Source organism: Cervus elaphus, chromosome 1 (assembly GCF_910594005.1).
Source record: "Cervus elaphus chromosome 1, mCerEla1.1, whole genome shotgun sequence".
Classification (NCBI taxonomy): Eukaryota; Metazoa; Chordata; class Mammalia; order Artiodactyla; family Cervidae; genus Cervus; species Cervus elaphus.
The window spans coordinates 90,437,925-90,459,948 of NC_057815.1; the positions used below are offsets into that span (position 1 = coordinate 90,437,925).

Here is a 22,024-nt window from a genome sequence, read left to right on the forward strand (position 1 = left end):
AGAAACCGCGAGCTCACTGCAGTGTTTTCGTTTTTTATTTTAATTCGTGGAAAATTGCTTCCAGTGTTGTGTTGGTTTCTGCTGTACAACGACAAGAGTCAGTCATGGTTTCACACACACACACACACACACACACACACACACACACCCCCAATTGCTTCCAGTGTTGTGTTGGTTTCTGCTGTACAACGACAAGAGTCAGTCATGGTTTCACACACACACACACACACACACACACACACACACACACACACACCCCTTACCTCTTGACAAGAGTCAGTCATGGTTACACACACACACCCCTTACCTCTTGACAAGAGTCAGTCATGGTTACACACACACACACACACACACACACACACACACACACACACACACACACACACACACCCCCCTTACCTCTTGACAAGAGTCAGTCATGGTTACACACACACACACACACACACACACACACACACACACACACACACACACACACACACACACACACACACACACACACACACACACACACACACACACACACACACACACACACACACACACACACACACACACACCCCCTTACCTCTTGAGCTTCCCTCTCTTCTCCTTGTCCCATCTTTCTGGGTCATCCCTGAGTGCCAGGCTGGCTGGGCTCCCTGTGTTATATAACAATTTCCCACTAACTAACTATTTTACACATGATAGTATATTTATGTCTTTCTCAGTCTGGCCCACCCCACCTTCCCCCACTGTGTGCACAAGCCCATTTTCTTTTCGTTTTTTTTTTTTTTTTTTACAAGTCCGTTTTCTACTCGGTTCACCAGTTCCATTTTTCTAGATTCCATGTGCATGTGTTAATGTACGATACTTGCTTCTCTGACTTCACTTCACCCTGTATAACAGGCTGTAGGTTCACTCAGCTCACTACAGCTGACTCAGATTCGTTCCTTTTTATGGCTGAGAGGCTGTGAGCTATTTGAAGCCGAGAAGGATCTAATCTTGGGAATTGAGAGTTTATAGAATCATTGGAAGGGCTGGTGTGTTAATTTGCTAGGGCTGCCATAACAAGCACCGCAGATTGGGAGGCTTTCACAGCAGAAATCTGCTGTCTCACAGTGTGGAGGCGAATAGTCTGAGATCAAGTGATTCAGGGTTGGTTTCTTCAGAGATCTACCTTCTTGGTTTTGTAATGACCAGCTTCTCCCTGTTTCTTCACGTGATTGTCCTTTGGTCTGCGCATGCCTGTCCCAATCACCTCTTTATTTTATTTTATTGAAATACTGTTGATTTGCCATGTTGTATTTAACTTCTGCTGTATAGCAAAGTGACTCAGTTAAACATGTTTATATTCTTTTCCATTATGGTTTATCACAGGATATTGAATATAGTTCCTTCTAATTTCTTCTTATAAGGATACTAATTGTTCTGATTTAGGACCTCCCTTAATGGCCTCATTTTACCTTAAACACTTCTTTAAAAACCCTATCTCCAAGTATAGTCAGATTCTGAGGTACTGCGGGTTAGGACTTCAATATAAGAATTTTGAGGGGACGTAATTCAGCTCATAACATGTGAGGTGCAGGGTCTAGGCTGGGACCCAGAAATGACTCCCAGCCTAAGGGTGCAGAACTCCCCACCAGGAATCCCCCGCAGAGTCCCAGTCAGCGCCCTGCTGTAATTGTTGGCTCTCAGAATGTACGGCGTTGCTTGCTGGGCATCAGGAGGCTGCAGCCACTGCCACACTGGTGGTTCTAGAGCCAGGTAGCCTGAGTCCAGGGATCACACCCACAGTTCAGCTACAAGGAGGAGAAAGGATAGAAAATAGGGCTCCACCCTTGAAGGGTGCTTCTTAGGAGCCATATTGTTCTTATACTCACATCCCATTGGCCAGAACTTAGTCACATGGCTAGTTGCAAGGGAGGCTGGGAAATGTAATTTTTTAAAAATCTCCAAGAGTCACGTACATTGCTAAAAATCTGTGAGTGTATGTTTAAAGAAAATGGAGGGGGATGAATTTTGGGGGTCAACAGCACCTTCTGCTGTACATCGTTAGAAAAAGACTGGGCGGCTAAGTGTTGTATGCGAGATAAGACAGCTGAGAGTGGCCAGGGTCCCACACCAGAGTCTGAGCCCCGAACCCTCGGGAATTCACACCTCTTCTCATTTCCTTTGAATGACTTTGTACAACTTAACCAGTGTCTGAACTCCTGTGGCCAATTGTTCTCTTGATGGTTAGAAACATGAGTTCCTAAGGGGCTTCTGTTGTAGATGATAAAAAGAAGAGGAAAAGAGAGGTCGGATGTTACCAAGTGTACATTTAATCTCTGTGTAAATATTTTGTGAGATTCAGGCACCCTTGTCTTCTGGAGAAATAGATTCTTAATCTAGTCATTTGCTTTCTATCCACAGCTCCCAGTCCAGTTTCTGACTTTAGAGTGACAAGTGTCAGCACAAGGGAAATTGGCTTAGCGTGGAAGAGCAATGACTCTCATTCCTTTGAGATACTTATCACACCTCATGAAGCTGGAGAATCTCAAACCGTCACCACCGCCGAACAAAGTATTGTCATTGGTGACTTATATCCTGGAACCATATATCGTTTTGACATATATCCACTAGGACCAAATGGGATTAAAGGGGATTTCCAAACAGTTTTCAATAGAACTGGTAAGCAAATAGGCTGTATTTTCTGTAAATTAGTTACGTTTCTCAAGGGGAATCAGTATAAACCTTACATGTCAAAATTTCCAAATATTGCTCTTCTTTTAATTATCTAATAAAGACCTTTTAAAAAATTGCTAATGACAGCAATGCATATTCATTATCTAAAATACAGATAAGCAAAAATAAAAATCACCTGTAAACCAACAGCCAGAGATAATCACTAATAGCTTTTGATGCATGATGTTTTAGAACAGGAGTCCCCAACCCCTGGGCCACAGGCTGGTCGTATCTGTGCCTGTTAGGAACCAGGCTGCACAGCGAGAAGTGAGTGGTGGGTGAAGGAGTCACGCCCCATCGCTCACATTTACTGCCTGAACTCCACCTCCTGTCAGATCGGCCACGGCATTAGATTCTCATAGGAGTGTGAACCCGCCCGTGAACTGCGCATGCGAGGGATGTAGGTTGCGTGCTCTTTATGGAAATCATCCCCAAACCACCCCTCTACCCTGTCTGTGGGAAAATGTCTTCCATGAGACCAGTCCCTGGTGCCAAAAAGGTTGGGGACTGCTCTTCTAGAATTTTAAGATATATAAAGGTATATATTTATTTTAACAAGTATTAAAATCCTCTACATGTGTTGTTTAAAATCTGCTTTTTTTTCTATTCAAGTTTATTATGACTCTTCTTCCCTATCAGCATAAATATTCCTGCAGATTAATTTTAATACCTGCCTGGCATTCCAGTGTCCAAATCAGGAGTCTGCAGATAATGGTCCGTGGGTCAAATCTGGCTCACTGCCTGTTTTTTTTTAATAAGTAAAGCTTTATTTGAGCACAGCCATGCTCATTTCTTTATATAAAGTCTATGACTTCTTTCGTGCTAGAAACGAATAGTTGCAACAGAGAATACATGGCCTGCAAAACCTAGGGTATTTGTTCCGTGGTCCATATAGAAAAAGTTTGCTGACCGCTTGGTTAGATCAGTGGTTCTCAAAGTGTGGTCCGGGGATCTCTGGGGGGTCCCCTAGACTCTTTCAAGGGAGTCTGTGAGAGATTATTATCATAATACTACTAGAATACTATTTGGCTTTTTCACTCTCAATCTCTCATGGTAAGTGTACAGTGGAGTTTCCCAGATGCAATGTGACATGGGATGGCCTCATTTTTCTGTTGGCTCATGGAATGTATGCTTTTGTATTCTCATGTTTTAAGCATTTCCTCATTAAAAATGTTCTGTTACAGCATACATATATATAACCTAAATAAATAAAAATCCTCTGAGAGCCTCAATAATTTTTCAGACAGTAAAGGGGTCCAGACTGCTGGTCTGGATGTATTATAAATTGTTTGACCACTTGCCTGTTGTTGGACAGGTAGATCATTGACAGTCTTTCATGAACAATATTGTGATGCAATGGTCTTGTTAGTTCTATGAGGCTGCTTGATGTTGATAAAAGTATTTCATGAAAACAATTCATTATTCATTATTGTTACCTTTGAAATTTGAAATGAAATTTTTGGGAAAGCTTGGAGAGCATCCAGTATCCTTGATCTTGGATTGCAGGGGAGTTGAAATCCTTTCTGCAGAAGGATAGAGTAAAGAAATGAGACTGATTGCGTGAGCCATGTGTGAAATCAGTTGGGCTCTTGAGATTCTTCTTGTGTGGGTTTTCTCAACTCTGTTGGGTTAAGCATTGATGGTTATTTGGAAGATCTACTTCCAAAATAAGGGAATTGCTGAAGCGCATCCCTCAGATGAAGTGCATAATTCCTTTTCAAGTCTGATTTTCAGATTAGATTTTTGAGATTAGGTTACAGTATCAACATATACATTTTTTATCTTTTTTTGAGAATGTAGCTAATGGTAAGGGGATCACAATTTGGGTCTCTTTAATATTGTGTGACTTGCCAATGCCCAGGATTTAATGCAATAATAACATTATGTACTGGGGGTCTACAAAGTGCTGGGCTCTCAGCCTTTGTATTTAAACCTTTTGAACACAACTCTATGAGGTAGGTACTATTATCGTCTCTATGTTATAGAGTAGGAAATGGGGACTCTGTGAACTTAAGTAACTGGCCCAGGGTGACAAGGTAGTGAACTGGGCTCTGTCTGACTCTGAAGACTGAGGTCTTAACCACAGTGTGACTGCACTTCGATATGGAGCAACTGCAAAAGTCATTTAGGACTATTCGTAAGGAGAAGGCGTCTCTTGTACTATTGCCTATAATTGTCCCAATGAATGGAAATCAAGAAGAGTTATAATAAGGCACTAGACTCTTAGGACATTACCAATTCTATTATTGACCAATGTTTGCTGTTATTGGGGGAGAATCAATGTAACAGCATTAAGGGCAATTTTGAAAAAGGGAAGCAAGTACTGGATGACCCAGCAATTCTACTCTTACATGTATATGTATTTCTAAAAGAACTGAAATCAGGGACTTGAACTTATTTCTGTACACCAACATTCATACTAGCATGATTGACAATAGCTAAAAGGTGGAGGCAGCCAAGTGTCCACCAGCAGATGAAATGTGCTATATCCGTATAATAGAATAGTTGTTTTTTAGTTGCTAAGCTGTGCCCGACTCTCTTGTGACCCCCGTAGACTGTAGTCCACCAGCCTCCTCTGTCCATGGGATCCTGCAGGCAAGAATACTAGAGTGGGTTGCCCTTTCCTACTGCAGGGTATCTTCCTGTCCCAGGGATCGAGTCCCAGAGTCTCCTGCATTGCAGGTGGATTCTTTACCATTGAGCCACCAGGGAAGTCCCACAGTAGAGTATTATTTAGCCATAAAAGGAATGATGTACCGAGACGTGCTACAGTGTAAATAAACCTTGAAAGCATTACGCTAGGTGAAAAAAGCCCGACATAGAAGAACAACTACCATGTAAATCCACTTATGTGAGGTGCCTAGAATTGGCACATTCATAGAGACAGAAGATAGAATAGAGGAGTGGGGAGAAGGGAGGAATGAGAAGTTCTTGTTTCATGGGAGCAGAGTTTGTGCTGGGCATCATGAAACGCTTTGTGTTTAGACAGTGATGATGGTGATACCACATTGTGAATGTAATTAACGCTGCTGAGTTGTAGGCTTACAAATGGTTCAGACGATAACTATTGCACTGTTTATTTTACTACTGCAAAATTCAATAAAGACTATAAAGATGGCCCACGTAAAAAATATCTTAAAAAAAAAAAAAAAGATTCTGTGCAATTACATTATTGCTGCTGGTCCAGTGGGTGGAGGTGAGATGGTCTGAGTGCAGGGCCCGGAGCACTCTGGGTAGTTTCACTTCTGACCCCGCTGTGGGGATGAGGAGATGTGTGCTCTTCCGCCTCCATCACTCCAGCCTCAAGTGCCCCCACGTAGTATCAGCTCTCCATTTCAGTTTTTCTCTCCAGTATGTCTGCCTATGTTATAGAAAGAGGTTTTCTTCCGAGGCAGTGGTTTTTAAAAAACTTTACTGAGATATAATACATACACTGAAACACACACCCTAAGTGCATAATTTGATGCATCTTTATAAACTGAACCCATCTGGTCACTGGCACTCAGATTAAGAAAACTGAGCATGGTTTCCACTCGAGAAGACCCCCTCCCAACCACCCCCAAACCAAGGGGATGTCTCTATGACAAAAACAAAAGGCCAGAGAACTTATAGGATAGGTTGGTAGATTCATCGGTGTTGTAGAAGAGCCAACATTCTTGAAAGAAACTGTTTCTCACCGAAGTGTTAGAGTTTGCCCTTTGGGAACTCATTTGATGACAGAAGAGCAAGTTCTCCTGACTGATACTTTAGAATAAAGCTGGACATTACGATGGTCATTAACAGATTTCCCTTTTCCTTCCTTTCCTCTGACCAGACCCCAGTGCAGTGTTTGACATCCGTGTGGTTAACGTCACCACAACCGAAATGCAGTTGGAGTGGCAGAATGCAGACAATGCTTCTGGGTACATCTACAGTGTAGAGATACAATCCAAACACGGCTCTCGTCTGGAAAACAGTTCTCACAGAGGGATCGCTCTCCACGGCCTGACCCCGGGCACCTTATATAAGATCATAGTCACCCCCAAAATGAACTCTGTCCAGGGGATAGCCGACTCCATTGTACAGTACACGCGTAAGTGTTTTAGGACGCCCTCCTAAGGCAGCCTTTTCCCAGGCTTTCACCTGGAGGAGGGGAAATAAGCATGGGTTCAGTGATGAGGTAAGAGGCCCTTGTGTTTCTGGGCTCCGGGCAGAATGTGAAACCGAGTAAGCTGAAGACATCGGGCTCAGCCAGCGTTCTGCTCTGCCTTCGCGGCCGTGGTGCGGAGCCGTGTGAACTTGGGATTGTCTTCCGAAGCAGAAAGGCATCCCATAAGCATGGGAAGCATCACTCTTCATTCATTCCTTGGGAGTACGGACCTGAGGAGGGTTACCGGGTCATGTTGGCGTGGAAGATGCTGCCCACAGGAGGCAGTTTTGCATGCACCAGTGAGGGACATGCCCTGCTGATATTTGACCTAAATATATGGTAGAGATGGAAGTGTATAATGTCTTTTTTGTATATGTTTGTTCCATCAATCATATTTCAAAAACAAGTAGGAAATTACATCTTGAAAATAGATTTCAGATAAAGTATTAAAAAGTCTGAAAAGCTTCAATTCTTTTGAGATTTAATCTGTATAATTATTTTCTAAATGTCTCTTTGGGGAAGCCTTCTCTTTTTCGATCCCAGCAAGTATTAGCTTTATTTATTCTTTACCCAAAGGAGCCAGGCTATTTTTATTTCAAATTTAATGAAAAAAAAAAAAAAAAAAGAAAAAAAAATTTCTGGGCTATTTTTAGATGCAGTCAATAAAATGGCTCAAGTTAATCTATCCTTTTTTTTTTTTTCCCCTAAAACTTAAGGGCCCAGCACGGTGTCCAGCATTGAGATAAATACCAACACCACAGCAGCAGCCTTAAATTGGCAGAATATTGATAAAGCCTCTTCGAACTACACCTACCACCTTCTTATTGGGCAGGATGGAAGTTCCAGCAAGGCCACGCAAATAGTCACAGACATTGGTGTTACCCATGCTACGGTCACCAATTTAATACCTGGTACCTCCTACACCGTAGAGATCCTCACACAGGTGGAGAATGTCAACTCATCTGCACCCGGCAGGCAGTCATTCTGTACAGGTGAGTAGTCTCAGGGGCCTCTTGGATTCCTTCTTTTTTTTTTTTTTTTTTGGATTCCTTCTTGTATCATGCTGATGCAAGGATCATAGGTCCTTGCAATAAACTCTAGTTGATTAATTTTTTTTTTTTTTGCCGACCACCATGGCATCTTAGTTTTCCAACCAGAGGTAGGACCTTCGCCCCCTGCAGTGGACCACCAGGGAAGCCCCTCTAGTTGGCTAGCCTTTGTGTGGTGTGTGAGCACCCTCTTATGTCATTAGTGCTGTCTTGCTGCCCTCGTGTATTCCTTCAACAGGTATGTACCGAGCATTCACCGTGTGTCAGGTACTGTCAGAGGACACAGGCGAGTCCCTGCCTTTCTGAAACGTTCGTTCTGGTGGGGGAAGACATGATAAGCAAGATACATAAGTTATTAGGTGATGATTACTGCTAAGGAAAGAGAAGTTAAAAGGGTAGGAGGAATGAGATGTTTATCTTGGGGAAGGCTTTGTCGAAAAGGTGACTTTTGAGCAAAGACTTGCAGGAAGTGAAGCCGGTCATGTGGACAGGAGAGATGGGCAGTCCCGGTGCGGTGCGGAGGTCCCGGGCCTGGAGTGGGCCTGCTGTGTTGGAGGAAGAGCAGGAGGTCAGGATGGCAGAGGTGGAGCCTCAGGAGCAAGAGGGGGAGGGGGAGGAGGTGAGGCCCACGGGGTGAGGGGCCAGGGCACGGCTGATGTCAGGGCTTGCGGCTATTACCCTGAAGAAGACAGAAAGGATATAGTTAAAAGGGGACGCTCAGCCTTTTCACTTTTCTTGATCCTTATCTCTCAATGCAAAACGTGTGATCGTGTGATTGTTTAAAGAGAAGAGCCCTGTGTTTAACTGAGGAGCTTTCAGAGAGCGAGTGGGGGGATGTTTGGTGAACAGCTGTGAGCCCTTCTGCTCACAGTTCTGATGGCGGGGCCTTTATCCCTCTGGACCTGTGTGCCATCTTATCCCCTATCACCTTTGCACCTGCTTCCTTTCTTCCTTAGACTAAGCCCTTCAGGTGTGTTCAGGCTGATCTGGAAGTGGGGCAGGGATCTCAGCAGATCAGCCTCCCTGGTAGTGTAGCGGCTGGGACCTCGATGACCTCTGACCTTTCACATGGAGTGGCAAAAGACATGCTGGCAGCCCTGAGCCCCCTGTGTTAACTCGAACTCCATTCACCGGTTCTAGACTCTGATCTTTGGGTGGCTTCCATTGCTAATATTTATCTTAGCTGCAGTCATGGTTTCCTGTATAGCAAGAGAAAGATATCTGTGAGCACTTATCAGTGAGGGGCGGATGGACAGGAGTGTGGGAGGGGGATTGTATGGGGCAGGTTGTCCTTCCAGGCCTCAGGTGGAGAGTGTGGGCGCGGTGCTGGGTGATTCTGTAAAACTTTTTCTGCCTTAAAACACTGCAACGTTCAAGTCATGATAATATCCCCGCCCCCAGTACATTAACACAGAGTTTTCCATTTATTTATTTTTGGAGGTACCACTGGGATCTGAAAGAGTTTTCCATTTTTGTTGTTTTTTTGTTGACAATAAAATCCTGCCGCTCCTGCTTAGTCAACTTTGGTTGTGTCTGATTCTGTGAGACCCCATGGACTGCAGCCTGCCAGGCTCCTCTGTCCATGGGGTTATCCAGGCAAGTGTACTGGAGTGAGTGGCCAAGTCCTACTCCAGGGGATCTTTCCGACCCTGGGATTGAACCTGGGTCTCCTGCATAGCAGGCAGATTCTTTACCGCTGAGCCACCTGGGAAGCCCGAATAATATCCTACTGGCCCTCAAATGGGTAGAGACACATAACACCCCATGTTAAAGATGAAGAAACTGGTACCATTTACTATTGATTATTCAGCCTTGTTGTGTGTGTAGAAAACACCCTGGACTTGGATTTAGAAAACCCAAGATCCAGTTTTGCTTTGCCACTGGCCAGCCGTGTCATCTGAGCAAATTACTTAATCTCTCTAAGTCTCAGTTGATTCAGCTGCAAAATGGGGACAGTATTAACCCTGCCTGTTCCAGAAGGATGGTCAAGAGGGTGCCAAGATGAGGGGACGCAGGTGGAGAAGTTGCTGCCACTCCCAGCGTGTGGTAGCCATGTCTCACGGGCCCTTGTGTTCTTCCAGCCTGGAGCCTGACGGCCACTGTTTCATTTAATCCTCAGATAGTCCTGCAGCTGGGGCTTAGAGTGGTTGGGGGACTGACCCGAGGTCACACAGTTCAGTAAGGCCCGATTCAAGGTCAGCCTCTGCCTCTTCTGCCGTTGCCCACTGCTGTCTCCTCATCACCAATGGGCCAGGCATCCCAAGTTTAAGTGTTTGCAAAGGCGAACGTCCACGAATCTCATGATGTGCTGTGCTTGCCTTGCAGACCCTGAGCCGGTGGCCTCCTTCCACTGTGAAGCAGTCCCCAAGAAGGCCACCTTGGTCTTTAGGTGGGCCTGCCCTTTAGGCACGAACACGGGCTTTGAGCTGGAGATCAGCCACGGATACTGGAAAAATACAACGATCCTGGGGGGCTGCTCCTCGAAGAATGGCTCTGAGTTCAGAACGGAAGTCACACATTTGAATTTTTCTACGTTGTACGACGTCAGCATCGCTACCTGGTCCTGTAACAAGAAGGCACCGCCCGCCCAAAACACCTGCCTCTCTGGCATCACAGGTGGGCTCCCTGGAGGGCAGGGTAGCCTGCAGGTCATTTGATCACTCCTGGAAAACTGACCCAGAGGCTCTGCCAAGTGTAGCCTAGAAACCTGTTTCTAAACAAATTTATCCAAAATATTTGTTTTTGTTGGGTTTTGTTAACCCAGTTCTGTAGAAATCTAGGCTATATAGTCGATAGAAACTATAGTGAGTGAGTGAAGGTCGCTCAGTCATGTTCGACTCTTTGCGACCCCATGGACTATACAGTCCATGGAATTCTCCAGGCCAGAATACTGGAGTGGGTAGCCTTTCCCTTCTCCAGGGGATCTTCCCAATCCAGACATCAAACCCAGGTCTCCCACATTATGGCAGATTCTGTACCAGCCTAACCACAAAGGAGGCATAGAAACTGTATAATCTATAGAAATTTAGTGAGTGAGAATTATCTTTTACATTCCAAAAGTTGCCTTTGTTTTATGCGACAATTTGTTGCCACATATTCTTTGAAGTGGTAAGTTCTTCTACTGCATTAAAACAAAGCATTTTTATAGAAATGTTCAAATAGACATGAAAGCAGAGGACAGTGTAATGGGACCCACGTACCATCATCACTCAGGTGACCATTTGTGGGCATTTGAGCAATCTTGTTTCATTTATATCCTCCCCACTCTTACTGGATTTCTCTGAGACCAGTTCTGGTTATTCTATAATTTTATTTGTATGTTTTCCACATGTATTGATGCAAGAGAGGGATTCCTTTTCCCTTTCTTTCAAACATAACTATTTTACTATTCAGTTCAGTTGCTCACTTGTGTCTGGCTCTTTGCTACCCCATGGACTGCAGCACGCCAGGCCCCCTGTTCATCACCAACTCCCAGAGTTTACCCAAACTCATGTCCATTGAGTCAGGGATGCCATCCAACCATTTCATCCTCTGTCATCCCCTTCTCTTCCTGCCCTCAATCTTTCCCAGCATCAGGGTCTTTTCAAATGAGTCAGTTCTTTGCATCAGGTGGCCAAAGTATTGGAGTTTCAGCCTCAGCATCAGTGCTTCCAATGAAGATTCAGGACTAATTTCCTTTAGGATGGACTGGTTGGATCTCCTTGCTCTCCAAGGGACTCTCAAGAGTCTCCAACACCACAGTTCAAAACCATCAATTCTTTGCATTCCTATTACCATTACATTAAAAAATTTAATGATCCTTTTTTTTGGCCATGCTGCACAACTTGTGGAATCTCAGTTCCCTGACCAGGATATGAACCCAGGTTATGGCAGTGAAAGCGCTAAATCCTCACCACTAGGTCACCAGGGACCTCCCAACACTCTTTTTTTTTTTTTTTTTTTAAAAAAAAAACTATTATCAGATACTCAGTCAAGATTCATATTTCGCTAGAATCTGGGTCAACAAATTCCCCAGCTGTTTTGGGATCATTCACAAGAGATTCCTCCTAGGGAATGTTCTCATGTTGTTGTTGAGTTGCTCAGTGGTGTCTGACTCTGTTGCAACCCCCTGGGCCGTAGTGCTCCAGGCTCCTCTGTCCATGGGATTTCGCAGGCACGGATACTGGAGTGGGTTGTCATTTCCTTCTCCAGGGGATCGTCCCAATGCAGGCAGGCAGGGCCCCTTGAGTGTAGGACTGAGAAAGGCACTGAGAAGGAAGGAATTTCCAGGCTGGGAGGTGGGTATGCTGTCTTGGGGCCGGGAGCTGAGGACCCCTTGCTGGCCGGCTGGAAGGCAAAGAGCTGTGGGCGGTGTGGGAGCGGGTGTCACGGTGTCTGATGAGGCAGCTGACGCCAAGACGCCAGGACAGCGCCTCCAAGTGGCCACCACTGTCATTTTCTCGCGAGATTGCTGGAGGATGCTTCAGAGCTGTGCCTTCCAATAGGAAACCATATGAGCCTCTTGTATAATAAAAAATTTTCTAGGCACCACATTAAGAAACTAAAAACAGTAGCTGAAATGAAGTGTTTTTTTTTTTTTCCTGCTCTATGTGGCATATGGGATCTTATTTCCCTGACCAGGGGTTGAACCGCTGCATAGGAAGTGTGGACCACTGGACTGCCAGGGAAGGCCCCAAAATGAGTTTTGATCACATTTTATTTAACCCAGTATATTAAAAATGTTATCATTTCAGCATTTAGCTTCATTTAATTTGTATAAAGTAAGTTATTAATGGGGCTTCCCTGGTTAGCTCAACTGGTAAAGAAGCTACCTGCAATGCAGGAGACCTGGGTTCGATCCCTGGGTTGGGAAAGATCCCCTGGAGGAGGGCATGGAAACCCAGTCCAGTATTCTTGCCTGGAGAATCCCCACGGACAGAAGAGCCTGGTGGGCAACAGTCCATGGGGTCGCAGAGTCGGACACGACTGAGCAACTAACCACACACACACACACACACAAGTTATTAATGAGATGCTCTACATCCAAAGTTGAACTAGTTACTTCTCAGAGTGGTTTATTGTTGTTTAGTCGCTCAGTCACGTCTGACTCTTGCGACCCCGTGGACGGTAGCCCACCAGACTCTTCTGTCCATGGGATTTCCCCGGCAAGAATACTGGAGAGGGTTGCCGTTTCAGTGGCTGCCATATTGGGCAGCATATGTTTGGAGAATTGGGTTGTGAGCTTTGTCTTTTTGGAGTTCACTTTTCTGAGTCTCCCTTGATTATAATAGCAAAGACACTCACACTGTATGTGGGAGACAGACTTAGGTAGAGAGTGTGTATGAGAGGGGTCATCTTTAAGTCAGCTTTTCTTTCCTTTTGTGTCAGTTCAGAGAGTGGCTTTATGAGCTTAGCTCGGGACGCTGAGGCACGAGATTTTGAAGGCCACTCTCAGAATGTTTCCGTGTGGGCTTTTCTGATTTCCAGGAAGCGGGTCGGCTGGGTTTCTCTAGCGGAGTTTTAAACCATCCCTAGCGAACAATGAGGACTGGTGTTACAGAGCAGTCAGGTCTCAGGAGGAAGCGTCTTCTCTCCACGTCGTCTTTGCTTCCCTCTGGGAACCTGCTCCGTCACTGTTCTCAGCTGCCCGACCAGTCCGGGGCCCAAGTCCGGCTCCCAGGTCCCCACCTGGACATTCCACCTACACAGTCTCTGTCCCACTCTCTTCCTTCTGGCCGTCCTTCTCAGGATAAGCAACCTGGCCTTTCTGGGTCAGGAAGGACTGGTGGAAAATAGGAAAGACACATTGCCTTCTAGAAACGAGGTTGCCAGGAGGCCCCCTTGGGAATGTGGCTGGACCCACTGAAGGGGTCCTTGTCAGCTAGGCAGGCTCCCCGAGGACCCACCATCTCTGTCCCCACCAGCTCCCTTCCTCGCCCTTTGCTTCTGGATTTGCTTTGCGAGAGCCCAACACGCAGCGCCCAGAACCGGGGGAGAACTTGAGGGGGTACGATAGCAAATCCTCTCCTTAATAATTTTGTCCCTTCTTTGGTTTTAAATGTTGAGTGATCGTGTTTTGTGTTGTCCTGTTTCAGACCCCCCTCTTCCAGATGGGTCCCCTAATATCACATCTGTCAGTCACAATTCGGTGAAGGTCAAGTTCAGCGGGTTCGAAGCCAGCCATGGACCTATCCAAGCCTACGCGCTGGTTCTCACCACTGTGGATGGTAAGGAGGGGTCCTTATGGGTTCTGTAGCCGGTGGGTGATGGGGTGACCAGGCGCCACTTCCATGCCCACCGAGGCACGTTAGTGAGACGATGCACGTCGGGTTTGACACTGCGGCCCACATGCTGGCACTCACCCGGGGATGGGTGGGTGTGATTCTGATGAGCTCAGTCAGAAGCTGACAGACTTTCTGTAAAGGGCCAGACGGCAAACCGTTTTAAACCTCACAGGCTCTGCAGTCTCCTTCTCAGCTGTTCAACTTTGCAGTTGTAGCGTGAAAGAAACCATATAAAATACAGAAAGAGCGAGAGTGACTATTCCAGAATTTACCAAAAATGGGTGGCTGCTGGATGTGGCCCTTGGACTTGACTTGCTTACCTCTAATTTAGGCTTTTCATCTCTTTTACAACACATGGCCTTTTAGGTGGCAGATTAGTAGTTTTAACCAATTTTGTCTCTTGCACACGTGCATACACACATGCACATACATGCGTGCACACACACACACACACACACCCCCCCCCCAAATGATCCTCAAAGGGTGACTTTTTCTTGGAAGAAAACAAAAAAATTTGCATTTGCAGTGGGAACTGGCAAAGAGCATCGCCATAGCTGAGAGAGGAGGTGGATTAAATGCTGCCTTTCCTTAAAGGGCTCTATTACATTGCTTGGAAGTAAGAAGGGAAAGCTTCGAGGATGGGTGGGTGGGTCTGGGTGCTTTGTTCAAGGCTTGGCTTAAAGGTCTGAGTTTCGAAACTCCCCCGAGGGCCCAGTGGTTAGGACTCTGAGCTTTCAAGGCCATGTGCCTGGGTTTTCAGTCCCAGTTTGGGAAGTAATCTCCTGCAAGTTACATGACTTGGCCAGAAAATGGAACAGTGACAGGCTTGGCTTTTTGGTGATTCTTTAACTGTGAACAATGCAGTGCTGTCCCTGCCCAGGCTTGCAGCCTATGATTCTGTCCTCATCTCCCCGAGGAAGACGGAGATCAAACCCACTGTCAGGGCAGTGGGCATCTGGGAAGACAGGGGATTCGCTGGTGTCGTCAACCTGTGGCTTAATTTCAAAAAGAGACGTTGAGATCTCACTCTCTTTCTGTCTTTTGTTTTGAGTCTGTTTCAAACACCTAGTCATTTTGCTGTGAAGGTTTTCAGCAAATCCCAAGCTCAGATCTTTGCTGAATAGGGGAGGTGATGTTGCATACTGACCAGCCTGACCAGGACCAGCCTGGGATGGGTGAGGTCACACAGCCTCCCCGTCAGATGGTCTGGGTTAGAAATACAACTCCACCACCTTTGGGCCCAGGTCTTTTTAGCATTCTGTGCCTTCTTTTCCCCATCTGTACAGTGGGGACAGTCAGCCTGTGTAGTGAGATTATTATGGGGATTAAATGAGTAAGTGAAGCTCTTAGAACTTAATAGAAGGAGAACCTGGCAGAGAGAGCATCTGTGAGAGATGGCAGGGGTCACCACCATCACCCCGTGTCAAGGTCATCACTTAGAAATGCAGGAGACACAATAAACCTCTGCGATCACTTTCTTTCTCTTTAAAAAAAGATTTGTACAGTTTTTAAAGGTTACACTCCGTTTACAGTTATTTCAAAATATTGGGTACATCCTCTGTGTCGTATAAGACAACCTCGAGCCTGTGTTACACCAGTGGTTTGCACCTCCCCGTCCCCCACCCCACGTGCGATCCCTTTCTCACTTTCTTACGCCTTTCCGTCTGTGTGCCTTTCTTAGCTGTTCCATCGGCAGATATTTTGAGATACACATATGATGACTTCAAAAGGGGGGCCTCGGATACCTATGTGACATACCTCATAACGACAGGGGAAAAGAGACGTGCCCAGGGCTTGTCTGAAGTCTTGAAATACGAAGTCGACGTTGGCAACGAGTCCATCACACACGGCTACTACAACGGGAAGCTGGAGCCCCTGGGCTCCTATCGGTAATGTTTGTGGTTCGTGCGCCGGGCCTGTGGGTGCAGAGCTCTCTGGGCCTGGGACGTCAGGACTCAGTCACCTCTTTTTCCCTTGTCACCCCACAGGGCTTGTGTGGCTGGCTTCACCAGTATTGCCTTCATGTCTCGCAGCAAGAAGCTCATCGACGGGAACGAGAGCTACGTGTCCTTCAGTCCCTGTTCAGAGGCCGTCTTCCTGCCCCAGGACCCAGGTAGAGGCGCAAGGGTGCTGTGAGCAGTTCACTGAGGCTTTGCTTCAGCAGCCACAGAAGGACGCGCGTCTGCACCCCTCCCCGGGTCCCCAGGAGGCTTGGGAAGCCTGCTCTCTCCTCTCCGGAGCTGACATGTCACTTGGCCCTCAGGACCCCGCTCAGCTTCCTCTTCTGGGGTCCCCCAGCCCCCGCCCACCACGCCCCTTCTCCCAAGGCTAGTTGCACTTCCCATCTGCACGCCAGTGTAGTGGTTTGTGTGCCCACGTGCCAGACACACGTGCCACTTTCAGTGCGTGGAACTCTTGGATATTAAGATCAGAAGGAGCCCTGGAAATCATCTTGTCCGATGCTCATTTAATTTTTTAAAAATTTTATTGAAGCATAGTTGATGTAGTTGATATAGTTGATGTACAACGTTATATTAGTCTCAGGAGCATGGCAAAGTGATTCAGACACACACACACACACACACACATATATGTATATTCTTTTATATGTTCTTTTCCTTTATGGTTTATCTCAGGATATTGAATACAGTTCCCTGTGCTGTATACTGTGGGACCTTGTTGTTTATCCACCCACACATAATAGTTTGCCTCTGCTAATCCCAAACTCTCAGTCCTCTCCTCCGCCGACCTGCCGTCCCCTTGGAAACCACAAGCCTGTTCTCTGTATCTGTGCAATTCCCGCTTTAGGAATGAGGTAGTTAAGGCCCAGAGGGGGGCAGTGACTGGCCCCGGGTTGCACAGTACCTTTAGGGGCAGGCCTGACATTCTGGGCTTGGACTCCTTGTCAAGTGCTCCTATCCTTTATTACACAGAGTGAAGTGATTTAGGAGCTTCAAGGACTCCAGGGGGCAGGGTGCATCCCCTCCGCTCAGGCCAGAGGCCGACTGACCAGCCAGTTGGCTATTTGTCTGGTCTCCATACTTGGCAGTTGTTGGCTTCAGGAGAGAAGCCCAGCAGCCAAGTTCAGGGACCCCCAGGCCGCCCCGGCAAGCACACGGGCGTTCTGTCACTGGGGCCTGTGGCTGTGAGTGTCAGAGAGTCGGATCGGCGTGTCCGCGCGTCCGGGAGGTTCCAACCTGCGGCCGCTCCGCCACATGGAGGGGGTGGGGTGGGGTGAGGGCAGCCTGAAGGTCACCGGTAGCTCAGCTGCCTCCGTTTGCAGGTCGGGAGGAGCAGCGCCTTTCCCAGAGCACCGTTCGCGGTGCAGGGGGCCAGGACTGCTCCCAGACGCCCGGGCCAGTTCGTGTCCAGAGCTGTCTACCTGTCCTCTGTCATACACACGCACACACACACTCCAGACACACACACACACAGACACACACACACTCTAGACACACACACACACACAGTCCAGACACACACACACACGGACACACACATGGACACACACACACACAGACACACACACACTCCAGACACACGGACACACACACAGACACACACATGGACACACACAGTCCAGACACACACACACGGACACACACACACACTCCAGACATACACACACACGGACACACACACACGAACACGGACACACACATGGACACACACATACTCCAGACATACACACACGCACACACGGACACACACACACACACGGACACACACACACGAACATGGACACACACACACGGACACACATACTCCAGACACACACATGGACACAGACACACACACACATGGACACACACAGACACACACACATGGACACACAACACGGACACGGACACACACACGTACACACACACACTCCAGGCACACACATGGACACAGACACACACACGGACACACACACAGACATACAACACGGACACAGACACACACACACACACGGACACACACACACTCTAGACACACACACACACAGTCCAGACACACACACACATGGACACACACACACGGACACACACACACACACACCCACACTCCAGACACACGGACACACACACAGACACACACATGGACACACACAGTCCAGACACACACACACGGACACACACTCCAGACATACACACACACGGACACACGGACATGGACACACACATGGACACACACATACTCCAGACATACACACACGCACACACGGACACACACACACACATGGACACACACTCCAGACACACACACACGGACATGGACACACACACACATGGACACACATACTCCAGACACACACATGGACACAGACAGACACACACATGGACACACACAGACACACATACACGGACACACAACACGGACACGGACACACACACACTCCAGACACACACATGGACACAGACACACACACGGACACACACACAGACATACAACACGGACACAGACACACACACACTCCAGACACACACATGGACACAGACACACACACACACGGACACACACAGACACACATACACTCCAGACACACACACACACACACGGACACACACAGACACACATATACTCCAGACACACACACACACACACGGACACACACACACACGGACACACACAGACACACACACGGACACACACACTCTAGAGACACACACAGACACGGACACACACAGACACACACACAGACACGGACACACACACACTCCAGACACACACACACACAGACACGGACACACACACACTCCAGACACACACACACACACACACGGACATGCACACAGACACACACACACGAACACACACACAGACACAGACACACACATGGACACACACACACACCCCAGACAGAGATACACATACACCACACACACACACAGACACACACATTTTATGTTCAGAGCTATTTACCTGTCCTCTTCCACACACACTCCACACACACACGCAGAGACACACACCACACACACGGACACACACACACACTCCAGACACAGACACACAGACACACCGCACACAGACACACACACACCACACACACACAGACACACACACCACACACACACGCAGAGACACACACACACAGACCACACACAGGTATACAGACACACACCACACACACACAGACACACATGGACACACACACAGACACACACACAGACATACCGCACACAGACACACACACCACACACACGGACACACACACACTCCAGACACACACACACACACGGACACACACACACTCCAGACACACACACACGGACACACACACAGACACACACACACATGGACACACACACAGACACACACGGACACACACACACTCTAGAGACACACACACAGACACGGACACACACACACATGGATACACACAGACACACACACGGACACACACACACTCTAGAGACACACACACAGACACGGACACACACGGACACACACACACAGGCGCACACAGACACACCCCAGACACAGATACACATATACCATACACACACAGACACACACATTTTATGTTTAGAGCTATTTATCTGTCCTCTGCCACACACACACTCCACACACACACACAGACACACACACCACACACACACACACGCAGAGACACACACCACACATACCACACACACACACGGACACACACACAGATACACAGACAGACACACAGACATACCGCACACAGACACACACACCACACACACAGACACACACACCACACACACGGACACACTACACACACACACGCACATAGACACAGACATAGACATACACCACACACAGACACACACACATAGACACACACCCAGGCGCACACACCACACACCACACACACAGACACACACACACATTTTATGTCCAGAGCTGTCCTCTGCCACACACACCCCCCCTGCCCCCCTCCCACACACACAGAGGCTCCGTCTGTCTGTCTGTGAGCACCTCGTGACGTGCCTCCCGTGTGGACTTTCCCCAGGTGTCATCTGTGGAGCAGTGTTTGGGTGTATCTTTGGTGCCTTGGTTATCGTGGCCGTGGGAGGCTTCATCTTCTGGAGGAAGAAAAGGTGACTGCTGCTTATGCTAATAATAATACCCTGCATGTATTTTTAATTAATTGAGCGAGAGACTGAGTAAACACAGTGCGGTATGTTCACGCCCCAGATTTCCTCCTGGCCCGCAGCTTCTGATGGTGGTTTTCTCCACCACGTTGCGCTCCTGGGTTGATAGGCAGGGCCTGTGTGCCAGCTTTTTGCATTAGATTCTATTTTTTTTTTTTGAGGGAGGGGTCAAAAACAGCTTTATCGTTTCTTGTTAAAGTAAACTTATACATACTTATGACAAAAAAAACCAACAATAAAAAACAAAGACAAGAAATAGTCCATACTTACACCATGGAAAACTACTCTTAACATGGATGTGATTCCAAATTCACATAAATACACACACCCACACCTACAAACAGAATCCTATTATACGTGTTATTTTCTGGCTTGCTTTTTTTCATAAGACACTGTGGATAGCTTCGGATCTTCAGTTTAAGTGGCTATCGAGTGTTCAGCTGTATGGAAATTATTCAACCAATTTTCTGGCATTTTTGTGTCTTTCTTATTTGCCACTGTTACCTTGTGTGTAAATTTGGGCACAATCATAGTTATTCCTTTAGGCCAAATTCCAAGCTGGGTGGTTGTGGGGTCAGGGGGTGTGCATGTTTTTAATTTTAATACATACTGCGACATGGCCTTCCAGAAAGTTTTATCATTTTTTAAAATACCAGTATGGGGTTTAGTCAGCAATATAGGAGAGTGCCAGGTCCCCCCCCACCCACCACCGCCACCCCGGTCCCTTGCCAACACTGGATATGTTTTCTGGTTTACTACATTAACTTTTTCAGAAAACCTTACTCAAAAAACAAAACAAAAATCAGAGTACGAAATATTGAGCTTGACTATATAATAGGCTGCTGCTGCTGATCTGTATTTACTCAGAGAAATTCCTACAAGTTGCTTGAGTAGGATCCTTTGATACTTTTAGATGGTATAAAAGCGAATAACTTCACAGGTTTAGACCATTAAGCTTTAGTATTTGTGAACAGGATCTGATGTGCTCTATGAACTAAAGGCCCAGGGAAGAAGCGTCTTGTAGATACACAAAGGGAGCAAAACATAGTATTAAGCCATTTTGATCTAATGGGTCTTTTTTTCTTTCAAAATAGGAAAGATGCAAAGAACAATGACGTGAACTTTTCTCAAATTAAGTAAGTCTCCAGATTTATGAGCCTTAAGACATTTAATCCCTCAATCTGTTCAGTGACTATTTTGAGATTTTTTTTTTTTTGATGGGAACTGCTGCCATTTTCCCAGATTGACACTTTTGGACCTGATCATCCAGAAGTTCTTATTAGCCTTGTTATCCTGCAAGGACCCTATGTTTACTTGGCTCCTGAAGCTGACCTCCTTGCCGTGGTCTACCATGCCGAGTAGAACTTGCCATATTCTACGAATAAATATGTACTTTGTGATTAAAAGCATGGTTATTCAAGGTCTAGGAGGAGAGAACTTGCTCACAGTCATGAAGCCACTCAGTTATATAACGGGGTCTAGAAGTCAGATTTCCTGACTCACATTTCAGTGTTTTGTGAATTACATTTCAGTGAACCTCCCCCAACCACCCCCTGCCCTTATACTATAGGTTTTCTTCTTTGGGGAAAATCTCTGGAGTTATGGTTGAGTCATTTTTTTTTTCTAATTGTCTTTTTTTTTTTTTCCTTTGCTTTTCTGTGATGAAGACCTAAAAAGTGAGTACACGTTTTGCTTTTTGAAAAATAACTTGCATTTTTCTATCTTGAGTGTAAACTTGATTGAATGCAACCAATCCTGATACGTTGTTTTGTTTTC

General features: G+C 46.6%; 1 protein-coding gene across 1 annotated transcript in view; it reads left to right on the plus strand.

Moving 5' to 3' along the window:
* Nucleotides 1-22,024, plus strand: part of PTPRJ (protein tyrosine phosphatase receptor type J) — a 169,108-nt gene that overhangs the window by 132,451 nt on the left and 14,633 nt on the right. The window contains exons 8-17 of the mRNA XM_043912164.1: nucleotides 2,395-2,652; nucleotides 6,521-6,778; nucleotides 7,552-7,827; nucleotides 10,210-10,500; nucleotides 13,959-14,090; nucleotides 15,829-16,036; nucleotides 16,136-16,260; nucleotides 20,107-20,194; nucleotides 21,343-21,384; nucleotides 21,916-21,924. Of these exons, the coding sequence (XP_043768099.1) occupies nucleotides 2,395-2,652; nucleotides 6,521-6,778; nucleotides 7,552-7,827; nucleotides 10,210-10,500; nucleotides 13,959-14,090; nucleotides 15,829-16,036; nucleotides 16,136-16,260; nucleotides 20,107-20,194; nucleotides 21,343-21,384; nucleotides 21,916-21,924 (1,687 nt within the window). The remainder of the gene's footprint in view (nucleotides 1-2,394; nucleotides 2,653-6,520; nucleotides 6,779-7,551; nucleotides 7,828-10,209; nucleotides 10,501-13,958; nucleotides 14,091-15,828; nucleotides 16,037-16,135; nucleotides 16,261-20,106; nucleotides 20,195-21,342; nucleotides 21,385-21,915; nucleotides 21,925-22,024) is intronic.